Source organism: Haemorhous mexicanus, chromosome 2 (genome assembly GCF_027477595.1).
Source record: "Haemorhous mexicanus isolate bHaeMex1 chromosome 2, bHaeMex1.pri, whole genome shotgun sequence".
NCBI classification, from domain to species: domain Eukaryota; kingdom Metazoa; phylum Chordata; class Aves; order Passeriformes; family Fringillidae; genus Haemorhous; species Haemorhous mexicanus.
Window position 1 is genome coordinate 98657754 of NC_082342.1, and position 13883 is coordinate 98671636.

At 36.5% G+C, this 13883-nt stretch overlaps 1 protein-coding gene across 1 annotated transcript in view; it reads right to left on the reverse strand.

Annotated features, from left to right (window-relative positions):
* MYO16 (myosin XVI) overlaps positions 1 to 13883 on the reverse strand; it is a 259909-nt gene that overhangs the window by 111299 nt on the left and 134727 nt on the right. Inside the window, exons 16-19 of the mRNA XM_059839709.1 lie at positions 8935 to 9046; positions 5664 to 5781; positions 4823 to 4894; positions 4056 to 4197 (exon numbers count right to left, since the gene is read on the reverse strand). Of these exons, the coding sequence (XP_059695692.1) occupies positions 4056 to 4197; positions 4823 to 4894; positions 5664 to 5781; positions 8935 to 9046 (444 nt within the window). The remainder of the gene's footprint in view (positions 1 to 4055; positions 4198 to 4822; positions 4895 to 5663; positions 5782 to 8934; positions 9047 to 13883) is intronic.

The following is a 13883-nucleotide window of genomic DNA, read 5'->3' on the forward strand; positions in this document are numbered from 1 at the left end:
TCCAGCCGCCGAATAATCTCTGTAGCACTGCACTGGACCTGTTCCAGGAGCTCCATGTCTCTCTTCTTCTGAGGAACTCAGAGTTGGGCACAGCACTCCTGATGTGGCCTCAAAGGGCTGAGCAGAGGGGCAGGATCACCTCCCTGGACCTGCTGACACTACTCTTCCTAATGCAGTCCTCTTCCAGGACACCATCAGCCCACCTGGCCACAAGGACACACTGCTGGCTCATGGACAGCTTGCTGTCCACCAGGACATCTGGGTCCTTCCCCACGGAGCTGCATTCCAGCAGGTCAGTCCTACCCTGTACTGGCACAGAGGGTTGCTCTTCCCCAGGTGCAGGACCCTGCCTTTGCTGAAGTTTCACAGTTCTTCCCTGCCCATCCCTCCACCCTGTCAAGGTCCTTCTGAAGGGCTGCACAGCACTCCGGGGTATTGGTCATTCCTTACAGCTTTGTGCCCTCAGTGGCCCTGATGAGGAGACATCTATCCCATCATCCAGGTCATGTATGAATAAGTTAAACCATACTGGGCTCAGTAATGGACCCTGAGGGTGACTGCAAATGAGAGGTCTCCAGCTAGACCCAGGCCCTCTGGGACCTGCTGTTCAGCCAGACTTTATTGACAAAATATTTATCAGCTTTTTATCAGGTTTTAGCTACAAATAGAAAAAATCTTTTATAACTAGCTGATAAAAAACAACATGCCTTAAACTTACTAGCAGACAAGGAACACAGTATCAAGATTTTCTCAGGGATATATACCCAATTAGCCTGTTTTCCATGAGAAATAAAAAACAAAATTTCACAAGAATTCACAGACATTCTTAAATCTCGATAAAGAAAAAGCCCTCTTGCAGATTGAGTCAGGAAATGTTAAAACATTACCTTAAGTCATTCCATTACTCAATTGGATCACCAGATCCAACTTTGCCAATGTGCAATCAATTACATTGAAATGCCACATTAGGTAACCATGAATCTACAAAACTGAAAATCAGCATACTTATCTGAGTAAACTTTGAAGACTTAGGAGTTTTAGGAAGAAATTCACCAAGACTATTTGATAATATTAACATCAGTAGAATGGGAAATCATTATATAGATGAGTGAAGATAAATATCAATAATTGAAAAAATAATTATAAGCACCTGTGAGAAATGTTATTTGCTTTCTTCTAATCCCACTCTAGGGGCCAATTATGGCAAAATAATTTCACCATAGTAGATTTTCTTTTTTAATACAGTAAACAAATTTCAGATCTTGCAACCAGTCTAAATTAGCATGTAGGATTATAATTTAGTTTAAACTAGACAAAATTCTAAGTTTTTATGGAAGAGAACGACATTTCTAAAGGTGCATTATCCTACTTAACACCACCATTAAAATTCTTGCTTTATACCTATTACATAGTATTTCAAAGTAATTAATTTGTTGGATTCTGGCAACATTTTTTATTTTCTGTACTTCATACCTTTAGAGCTTGGTCTTTGAAGCTTTTCACAGAATTACCTCCCCTTTTCTTAGATCTAGTGATAATCATCCCTTTTATTTTGCCTAAAACCTGTCACAGGCTTTTTCTTAGTAAATATAAATCAATGTTAAAGACCAAAATAAAGTATTTCCACCATAAAAGTTAAACATGGATAACCAGCTTCCTTAAAAAATACCAATAAAAAATGCTTCTTTTAGAGTTACTAAGCCAAGACATCTAATTTTATTGCTTCATAAATTCTCACTGGTGTGATGGAAGTACAGCTAAGCTGCCTCACAACAGAACAGGAGAACTGAGTTAGAAACCTTATTCCAGGTTTCTGATGAAGCCTTCATCCCATCTGAAAAGTAGCAATTCTGTCAGTTTCAATTGGGGAATAAAATGTGGCCTGGAATGTATCAGACAAATGTAGTCACATAAGTAAATGTTTTTGGTGGATCTTTCAGCAGAGGTTTATTAAAACTGCACCAAACTGGAGATATAAGGCTGCTAAGTGATAGCTGCTCAGATGTATTTGAAGTAAATCTGACTCACTAATCACAAATTCATTGCAATTCATTGCAGTAATCCAACTTGCATCTAGAACTATTCTATGCCTTGATTTACTCCTCCAGCTCAAACAATATGATTGGGCTGGACCAAAAAAAATTTAAAAAAAAAAAAAAAAAAAGCTGTATGTGGGCTACTTCAACTGAGGCTGAAATATCAGGGAAGGATGATCAACCTTATTTCCACTCAAAATAATCTACTTAGCTTCAAGTTTGGAAAGGGAACAAAGCCAGTTCTGGCCTGATAAAATTTAGTATGTCTTGTCAGTACTGCCAAATAATCCTGAGCTGGTTAGCTTTCTATAACCAGCCTAAACGAAGAACTGTCCCTTTAAAAGCATAGGTCTAATATGTGGCCAGGGGAGACTATTACAAATTCCTAATTTCTGATACATCAAACAGCTGTTCTGTTTTAGCTGGGACTAACAGCCTCACACAGTCTTCAAGTTACCTCAGTAGTTTCACTGAGAAATATTTTCACAAGTTAGAGGTCACCTCTTCTACCTAGTGATTGCACTAAAAGGAGACTACAATGTAGACAATATACAAACAATTTTGACCTTCATTATTTGAAGATGCTATGATATCTAGAAATATAGGTTTATATTAACAACAGAAGTACACAACACCCTATACTGAAAGAATGTAAGATATCAAATTGTAAAATTACCCAATGAAAAATTATTTCAAATAATTTTAATATTTTTAATAAATCAATTCTATATTTCTTTCTCAACAATCACTACAAAAAAGCTCACTGTAATTAGAAATGCCTGAGCTGGATTGTTGTCTGCCACAGACATGCACTGAGCTAAGCCTCTGTTCCATAAATCCCAGGAATGAATGAGGAAGAATTGTGGCCTCATTTTACTGCCCTTCCTCATTATATAGAGAGTATGTCAAATTAGGCCATGAACTGGAAAATTGCCCTAGCCTAGTGTCACAGACAACAGACAAGAAAAATCATTCCATGTTACTTCTGTTTGCCTTTAGCAGGAAGTGAGACACTTCTGGTGGTGTATATATAATGACAGACAGATTTTAGGTGCAGAAAGCTGAGTTACTCAGGCATGGTACCTTTTTCTCCTAGCAACACCCATAGAAGAGAAGAGATTTGTCACTAATTGGTCTGTGAATAGAAATAAAAATAAGACTGTGAAGTCTTCAAACTCTCAAAGAGGGTACCTTGTCCTGTGCAGCCATAGAGATATGATATAAAGAAAACATACTTATGAAAGTTCCACATCTGCCATTAGTGAATTACCATTTACCAATAATTCCAGGCTGCTTTTATTTTATGTTCATAAGAAAACTCAGCTGAGCATTTGAGCTGTTGAACTTTGATTAAGTCACATGCATATGATCATCTAATTAGGTCTACTGTCTTAGTTTGTTGCTTTGATTCCACAGAGATTTCGGGGTTTTGTTCCTTTAATTTGTTTCTGGACTGCTCCACTGATGCACATTAATTATCATTCATTTTTCCAAGAAGCCATGCTGGGTAGCAACAGCATCAAATTTAGAAGATGCCAACCTAGAGAACATTCTTAGAACATTTAAATCGGTTACATTTAAACTTCCATTTGCAGGTCTTTGAATAAAATTCTGGTTTTAATACCCTGTGCTAAGGTCACTGTTTTGGGAAGAAAGAACAAGTATGTTCTGCATTAAAAAAGCACCAAGCAGCATTTTCACTGTTGAAAGACTTAGGTCATTCTGTATTGTCAAGTCCTAAAAGGCTTTTAATTTTAACCACCAATCTAGATTACCAGTCTAGATTACCTGAAGTACCATTGCCCCTTATATAAACAAACAAATACATTAGAGTAGAAACAGTTAGAAGGAATAGCCAGTGCTTTAAAGATCCAAGCATCACTGTCATGCTATTATAAAATTCTTTAAAACTTTATCAGTGTGCATTAAATTCCACCATTTAAAGGAATCATATTTCTTTCAGGGTTCTGAATTTGAACAGATAATGGAATACCTAATAGTTTCCAGTGCCCCTCCTACCTGCCAGTCTCATCTTGATTTTGAAGGTAGCAGTTGATTGTGTTGACTAAAAAGCTAAATAAACGACCATATAGAGATTTTGCCAAGAGATCCCGGTAAAAATCTGCAATCTCTATAGTGTGCCTCCGAACAATCGTGTCTCCTAAGAGAAAGAGCAAAAAATGGAGATGAAAGTGTGCTGTAAACTTTGCCTTAAGTAATTTTAGTTACAGTAAATTTAGCTACAGTAATTTCTCCTTTGCCAAACATTTACATGGTGTTAGCTTTTTTCTGAAGCCTCCAGTGCAAGATGAGAAGACTGTCAACACTCAAAAGATTTCAAGTTTGAAAATACATGCCTTTATACCTTGTTTAAAAGAAATGTGTAGGGGTACTACACAGAACTAATATTTTACTGAAAATATTTTTTTCAGATTTTTTTTTCTTAAGACACTCCTGTTGATTACAGTTCTTACTAATATTCTTTATTAATATCTAATCTGTTATCTTGACACACTTCTGTAACATTAATCAAGTTAGGAGCCCATCAGTTAGGAGCCCATCAGCATCACAGTGTGAAACTGCTTTGTTCCATATTACAAAGGCATTTCTGATTTAGCGGCCCAGTCTGATTTAGTGCACGGCAGATAAGCCTCCATATTCCTCAGAGGGAATATTTACAGGACCATACAAGAAATAAGAAACAAAAAAATTGACAGCTTTTAAATCAGAAGGCTCAAAATGCCACCAGGTCTGATCTATGAGAATGTAAGCTTGGAGAAGATTACCTTTAAAATACTGAACATCAGTTGTTAAGGCTGAAGCAAGCTCATCTGGTGAAACCTGCAGCATCCCTGCCACTGAAAGGAAAAGAAAATGTAAAGAAAGACTGATTTGTGTGATACTGCATATTTCATTTTTTACAACAGATTTTCTTCTGTAGATTTCTTTTTGAATAGTGAAAGAATTCAAACATTACAGAAAAGGGTGCTGTCACAGGAGTAATCAAAATTAACAAACACATAAAATAGGACTGCTGTCAGTATTTTGTGAAGTATTAATGTATCTGTATATTACATTACAGCTTTCTTTCCCCTTCAAAGACTACTCAGGACTTTCCCCAGGGTTTGGCAGACCTTCTGTGGGATTAGAGTGAAGGTATGCTACTCACTGACATTCTGTATCCATAAGCCACTTGGAGATTTGTTAGTGACCAAGAGGGCAAACTTCAAAGCACAGAAACAAGAGTGCCTTTTCAGACATAGATTTTGAATGTAAGGAATTCAAATCAAGGCAAATTGTTCAGCTGTTGACAAGCAGTGCAAAAGCATTTCAAAACAAGACTGCACAAAGTGAACTGTACAATTTCTTTTGGCAAACGATAGCATTAAATATGACATTTAATTAGCTAATTTGCCATATTGGCATTTTATTTCATCCCATAAAAATCTGTAATTTATAAAATGCCCAAGTCAATTGGATACTGTCTTCTCACAGTAACTTATGAATTTTCAGAAGTCTTTCTTTTTTTGGTCTCCCTGGAATTGTGTTTCCATCTGTCGGTGGGACAGCGTAACTTCCCTGCAGTGGGACCAAGCAGGCGGCGCTCCGAGGTCGTGTCCTACTGACCTTGCTCCAGGAGCTGCAGGTCTGACACGAACGCTGTCTCAGCATCTGTCAGGGCTGTGAAGCGAATGTCTCCAAGATGCAGAATTGCTGAGAGAATCACAAACAGGTTCTCCACCTCCTGCACAATTTTTCCAGAATTAAAGATAAAGAAAAGATCTGTTGGACACACCAGTGAGAGGCAATGCTTTATAAAAATATAAATTCTGTTACTTTGTATCATCAGTATTTGATAAGTTGAAAAGCATTCACATTTGAATTATTAACAGAAAATTTGAAATCAAACTGGAACCTAGCTAGGACATGAACCAACAAAATTAATTTTTATTTCCTTGTTTTAATGTCACATTAACCGCTAGGTTAAGCAAGTTTTTCCCAATGTGATAAAAATACTGAAATATCTTTCATGGATGCACTGTTTCTGCAAGAAATAAAACATATCTTGTCCATAGAGAATTTCCATTGAGACAATTTCTATATCTGGGAACAGCAAGGGTTTTTTTGCCTCAGCCAGCTGAATTCATAAAGTGTCCAGCTCTATAGGTTCCTGGTATTAAAAGCTGAAATTAAGGTCCAAAAGGAACAAAGCAGCTTTCCTTACCCTCACAGTTTCTCTCTGAGATTTCATACTTTTCTGTGATGTCTCAGATTGTGAAGCAGTTATCTTTAGGGGCAGATTTTTTCTGACCTCATTTTTATCACAGCAAGAAGAAAACTAACTTTCTTCAGTTGTTTTGGTTGGTTAATTATATTTAAAGTATTTTTAAATTCCCGGAAAAATATGACCTGTGGAATATGAACCTTAAATCCTAAAATATGGAAAGCATTGTGTGTTTTTGGAAGGTTTTTTTGTTTTAAGGTCAGTTATATAAGAATGGTGCTTCTTAAAATGGTAAAACAGGAAACCTGATATCAACTATAACATTACGTGACATTATGTACAGCAAAATTAATTGATAATTTTTGAAATATTTTTGAAAAATAATATTTAGAGCCTGATTCTGCTGAAACTGCAGGAGTGACAGTGAGAAATATCACTTATCAGAATTTGCAGACTAAGATTATACATATACTACTGATGAAATACTTAGCTAGTACATCCTTTTTTTTCAAGTTTTCTTCTTCATTTCTTCTTGTTATTTCCCTGATAAATATGCCAATCATCCAAGGACATTAGAAAAGCTTAAAGTCTTTCTGGGATAGATTATAGCACCTCAAATGCTGTGGAAGCAAGTTTGCCTCTCTAAACTAGACTTTAAGACAAGAATGTCAGTCTCTTACTGTATGAGAGAGGTGTCAATAGGGCAACAGTGTATTCTAGTGTTACATGGTACCAAAGCTGAAGAGTCAAAAAATCCAATATATACAGGGAAAGTCTGAACAAGATAACTCTTAAAATAGAAGAAGTTATGCTAATCTAGCATTCAAAGTAGGGTGCTATCCTCTGCTTCTTGGGATGATATCTCAGGCAGACTGGCAGTGCACACTCCTTGCTTGTAGGTTAACTCATTCAGAACTGGCTTGGGGATTCCTGTGCAGCACTGAAGGATGGTGGGCTGGGATAGCTTTTGATTCTGGTGATTTGGGTCAGGTCTCCAGGTATATTTTTCATTCCAGATTCTCAAACACTTTATCATTGTGTAAGATGCATGTTTTCCCACCTTTAAAACAGTAGTTAGTTTTAATAAACATTAACATTCTTTGGAAGATAGCATTAATGCCTGCTAAGGAATTTTTATGTAGTTCTTCAAAAAGATTATCTACTCTATCATTAAATGTGGCTAGGTAGTCAAAGAATGATACATACAGACCTCTCCCTGTACCTCAGAAGTAATGGGTAGAAATTTTAGAAATGTGTTTTATCTACATATTGCCCTCTAACATTCAACACAGGAAATCAGCCTGCAGTACTTGAGAGTTTCACAGATTTCTTGTCCCTTAAATGTTATTCTAATGTTGCCTGAATACAGACCAGCTTCCAAGATGTTGACACTTTTCTGAGAGGTAACTTCTTTTCAAGAATTCTGAGTGAAATGAAGTATTGGACTCAAAAGAATACTGTATAGGAAGCATTCTCAGACAGCTACTGCAGGCTTATAAATCATGATTCATTAAGCATTCAATTATTTACTTATGAGCTGAACCCCTTCCTCAACAGAACAGAAACATGAATGAAAGAGCAAGAAAGATCCACCAAACTGTGAACACTGGGCTTAATCCAGAAGTGCCTGGACCTTTTGTTACTGAAATCTATGAGTGCAGAGCTCAAGCCACTAAGAGTAAGGAATAATATTGTCAAATATTATTTGACACAGAAGTCTATCTGCCACCTAAATAACAGCTTCAGCAGATTAACAAATTTTTTGCTGATAGCCCTTAATCCTTTTTTATTACAACTGCTGCCCATCTGCCATTTTTGATGATGTTTTAACTGAGAGTTACATTAACTTTTGTTCCCCTTCTTTCTAATGAAATTGTACAGCAGTCTGTTCTTACCTCCTTCTAAAACTACTGCTGTTTATGTATTTCTGTTGCAGAAGTGCTCCAGCCACAGTGTGCTATGTGGCATACACATTTGTAAGAAATATGGGGAGTTTGTTAGACACTGTAGTATCCTGAAGGGAAGCACAGTTTACATGAATTCTTATATCCATCCTTCTATTTCTTCTGATTTCCTTCACACCTCTGTCCTCCAGAACCTCTTCTTGATTAATTTTCCAAATTATCTTCTTCATTAGTTTCATAGAATTAAAGACAAACAGCAGGCCTATCTTGTTGTTTTTGGGGAATTAGGTCAGCTCTTTCAAGTTACCAGGCTCTAATTTTCTTTCCTAAATAGGTATTTACTTCTTTTCAGGTGCTGTTAGCATATGCGTGTTTCATAAAATTAAAAAGGATGGAAGATAATAAAGAAGAGAAAAAAAATTTCCGTGGCTTTTATGAGGTGTCATATGGGATTTGATTGCTTCTTTTTAATCTATGTAATTTAATTGTTCAGAGTATTATACCTTGAAGCTGTTTTGTGAATCTTTAAGAACGAAAAAGATTTACATTGTTGGTTCTGTGTCTAATTAAAAGTGATTACAGTAATTTCCCTGGAGTGAACTAGTGCTGTATTTGTTTCAATGTCTTAACTAACAGGGGAAAAAAAAAAAAAAAAGACAGAGAGGTGCTTCTTTTAGCCACAAAAGGTCATCTGTGAGAGTTACTTATGACCTGCTTTCAACTAATACGATTATTTTAGCCACAAATAACATAAGCTCATGTAACTTACCAGGCTATTGAATCCCAGAGCACCAAGAGCTTGTTTTAGTATGGTTAATTTCTCCCTGTTTTGAGGGTTGGCTGCTAACATTGTCTCTTCTGATACAGTCTGGCTCAGACACCTGCACAGAGGAAAAACAGCATATCTGCTGCATGATCAAACTTTTGAAGTTAAAATCCAGCTTTACATTTCTAACCAGAGGTTTATTACAGATTTTTCTCAGCCATTGGAGGGAGCAGTACCAGCGACAGAATGTTCTGTATTTCTTTCTTAAACTTTTGCTTAAGACTCCCCCCAGCCCCAGCTTTAGCCCTTCATGGCAGCTGAAATTTCAAACTGGGTTTATACTCCTGCCAATTTTGCCATTCTTGCACTACCAGAGATTTCCTTTCAGAAGGCAGATTTGAGGAGAACCTCTGATAGCTCTGCCTGCTCTAAATTCCCCTCTTGCTGACAAGGGAATAGATCAGCCCTTAACTGCCACGATGATCAATCCTTCCCCAGCAGCTGAACGGGTGATGGGGGTACTCAACCTCTCTCAAAATGAAGCAGTAACCATGTACACAGAACAGTAAATGTACAGCCCTTAAGCTGCACTGCTTTGCACACTGCAAAGCAAAAGGAAATTTTGTGTACCTTCCCAAAACCAGTGATTAGCAGAGGGAGACACTGGTGCAGCAGCTAACTCAGAAAAGGAGAAAATGTAAGCAATATAAAGAGTAATAATACAAAACAAATTAATCACAAACTGTAGCAAAACAGATTATTGAAAAGTGCAGCAATCTAGCTTTATAACCATTTATTCTGACCCTCTTGAAGTAAGTCCATATTTTTAAATGTATTCAGGTAACTTCATAGAGCTGAATTCACACAAATGAGGTGTCAATATCTTACAGGATCTGACTTCTACTTACATAATGCTGAGAATGTAAGAGATTTTGTTTTATTGTTTTCATTAAAGTATCACAATCTTTAAAATACAAATTCATCACACAATCTTCAATCTTTGTAAATGTCACTTAAATAAACAAAATAAACAAAAGCACTCTCCACACCTCTCTCCAAATAACATCATCACTACACCAACAAAGGTAGACAATTTACACACATTTCAGCCCTCACCCTTCACCACAATCACAACAAAATTTCCCCACAATTATTCTGCTCTCTACTGATGGTCAGTGTACGATCTGTCACTTAAATATGGGAAACAATACTGGTATAATTTTTGACAATTCTTGTTTACAATCATGTTCTCATACCACTATAGAGGAGACATAGTTTCAAAATATACTTGTATTACCACTGAAGGGCTGGCAACACTCTGGTAGGGGTGGTAGTTCTTATAAGGATGCCCTTTAACATGAATATTTGTAGGAAGAATTATTTAGTATTTGCACTTTTCTAACAGATGAGGTTTCAATAGTACCCACAATGAAACATAAAGTGCATTTTTAGTGAGTCTGTATCATATTTACAGGTGTGAATTCCCCTTGCAGTGATAATGGCATAATTTAGCCCAGCAAGAGGGCAGAAGAAGAATGATGGGGTTAAAAATGTGTGCCTGGGAGCATAACTACCTTTTGCACCCACAGGAGGACTAACTCAGCAGTTATCTCAAGTATGAACACGCCTCTCAACTCAGTGGATAAAGCTGGTGGTTCACAAACCAATGAGAACCTGGGTCTGTGAGCATCACTGCCAGAGCTCAGCACTGGTTCCTCAAGGTTACTGAAACATTAATTTTGTCAGACTGAAATAGGTACAAATAGCACAGCTGTCAAATCAGCTAGTGCAGATGATACAAAGTATAGCCAGCTTTATGTTTTGTGGGTTTTTTCCCTTTTTTTTTTCCCTGGGTTTTTTTACATTTCCTGTAGGTTCAAAGGGAGCCTAGAATACATCTAATACTAAATCTGGCAGAGAACCTTCTGGTGTAAAGGTTAATCCATCAGAAAAATTTCCACTCCTCTGAACTGCTGCATGAGTTTATGCCAGTAACATGTTATGCATCATGAGTTGGTGGCACTTTTGCTCCATAATTAGGAGATTTACAGCAGCAGCCACTCTGCTGTCAAAATATTCTATTGTCGAATGTTGTAGGAGTTGGAAGCATATGGCCATTTCTGCAAAAAAAGCCTCCTCCTCAATGGTTCTGTCCCTAAATAACTCTTTGTCTCTCTCTGTACTGAGCAGGGAATACTCTTTCCTGTTCTGTGAAGAGAATTCCACACTTCTCCTTTTTAAGCCACCCCATTTAACCAGCACATTTTTAGCACAGCTGAAGTGCTAGTGGGTACTGCTGCTGCAGAAAGCTGTGTGAGTACTACCAGCCCCTCTGAAAGCAGGCTGCAGCACAGCAAAGTGGTGCAGAACCCTCACTCCCTGAGAGCAAAGGGCTGAGCTGAAAGCACACGTGCCAGTTCTTGCCTTCAGCACAGCACTTGCTGATTCAGCAGGGGCAAACTGGGTACCTGCCAAACCAGGTGCCTATGGCTCTAAAAACCATCCACAAACTGCAGCATCTGCTGGGACTTGCCTGTTGGAAGACAATCTGACTTCCCCAGCTATACACATCCTGAAGACTTAATCAGCAGATGTGCTGGTGCTCTTGGAAGGAGATGCAGTTGGACATTTTCTAAGGTGCACTTCAATTTAGTTTCCCCAGTCTAAAAGCAATTAAATTATTTTATAACATTTCATGAGGCCCACCCATTTTTCCAAACTATTTAAGGACTAATGAAATATGAAACATTGCTTTGAAGAGTTGCACATTTGACTGTTATACATTTATAATATAGAGTATACTCTTATTAAGGACAGATTAATTGTATAGAGCACTTGGAACTGCTGATGGGTATCATACAACCATCACAAAATGTAAGAAATATAGTGTAACATAATATATTCTAGCCATACAACAAAACATATTTTCCTAATTATTAAGTATGTTCTGCCTCAGAAACATAGTAACATTTTGATAGAATTTTATTTTTCTTTTAAAACAGCTCCCTGGCAGCTCATTCTTTCCACCTTAAAGATGTTGAGGACTAAAAGGGTTTGGGACACGAATTGTGTCAATATTACTACTGTAACTTATTTATTTTAAAGAATTAGAGTCCAGAACAAAGCTTAAATTGTCTCCTCTTCTACACACTTAAGGAAAAGGGAAAGAGATGTGTCACAGTGCAAAAGTCCTAATAATAATAAACATTCCTTGGTTGAACACACATCACTTTTCCATGAAATGTAAACTTTTTTTTAGGATGTGTATCTTTCCTCATATTTATAGTGCATTTTTGTCTTTTGACATTCAAGTGGCCTGGGCAGAATGGCATTGCTGGTGATGAAGAGGAACTAAACTGCTTAAAATGTATATTTTGAACCTACCAGGGAGATTTTATTTATTATTTTTACTTAGATTTTTGCCATTGTGAACTATACTCATGAAAACCTACGATGTTATTTGACTGTGTTCAATGTTCCTATAAGTTTCCAACAAAACAGTCTGTGTTCAAATGTAAACCAGATCTGGTGACTCCTGAGTTCTTTGTTGCTGACAATTTTAGTAAAAGAGGTATTACTGCTATACAATCCAGAGCTGATGTTCCACAGTATCTCACGCACACAGGCTGTGCACCAGTTTCATTCTTAATTAATTCGGTTTTACTAGCCTTACTGGCATATCTCTGTGTGTAAATTCATTCTGCAAATGCACAGGCAATTTAGTTTACTGTAGCTTTGGAAAAAGATTCTCAGAATTTGGATGAAGTTGAGCCTCTTAACTGGAGGTGGCTACTCAGAAAATGATATTTATATTTCTCGCAAAAGTCACAAACCAAAGAGTTTATGCAGTTCTAGTAATTAATTGTTTTCTGCTGACTGTTTATTTGTTTAAATGATACCCCATGCTGACATTGGCATCAGACTAGTACTTTTTACAGACACTTTATCAGCACACAAAAAAGTTTTAAAGACATGGTCAGTGATTTTCATTTAAAAAAGATGAAATTCACTGATTCACAAAACTTCTTTTCTTAAAGATAAACAATTGAATTACATTATAGTCACTTTCAGTAAAGCACGATGGTACTTGAGATAGACAATTTTTTGAGAAATGTAAGAGACTATATAGTTTTTCTGTTTTTTTTTAACAGTTCTAACTTGTAGCACTGTAGCAATTTCATCTATTATAGTCTCTAAAAGAAAAATTTACTATTTAAAAGAAAAAGTCAATGGTGGTAATTTTTTAGTATATTGTTTATCATAATATACAATTTTTGAACCATCATTAGAATGACACCATAGATCACATTTTCAGGTAGGGGTGTGACTAGTACAACCAAGAGTAAAAAAAAAGCTCTTAGTGTGACATTCAATTCTTAAACATTATCGACCCATATAATTCCATAATTACCTTACCTGTTTACCTCATCATTCTCATTATAATGGTTACACATCATCACAATTATTCAACTCACATATTTGGTACACAGCTCTCAAATATGAAGAAAAAATATGTCTGTCGGCTTAACTGAACAATACTGAACTTTTGTGACATAAGTATATTTCAAAATTTCCTACATAATCCCACCAGTTAAAAACTTTGTTCAAGTAATTAATCCTCTACTTAGCTGATTGAGCACATAATGAGACTAAAGCTACAACTAGCTAAGACAAGCAAAGATTAAAAAGAAAATTTTGACTATCAGTTTGCCACTGACAGAAACTCGGCAAAATAATACCTGATTTACATTAATTTATTTTCTTTTGAACTGTAACCCAAGAGCATTTAGTATCAAAGTGATCTGCCTCATTCAACATAAACAATTCAAGTAATTTCTGTTTATTCTTGGAACTGCTACATTTATATAAAATCTGTGAAAAGAAAAAAAAAAAAGTCTGCCAATAAACCTTGATATTTCACTAACAGAGTAAGTAAAACATTACTAAAACAC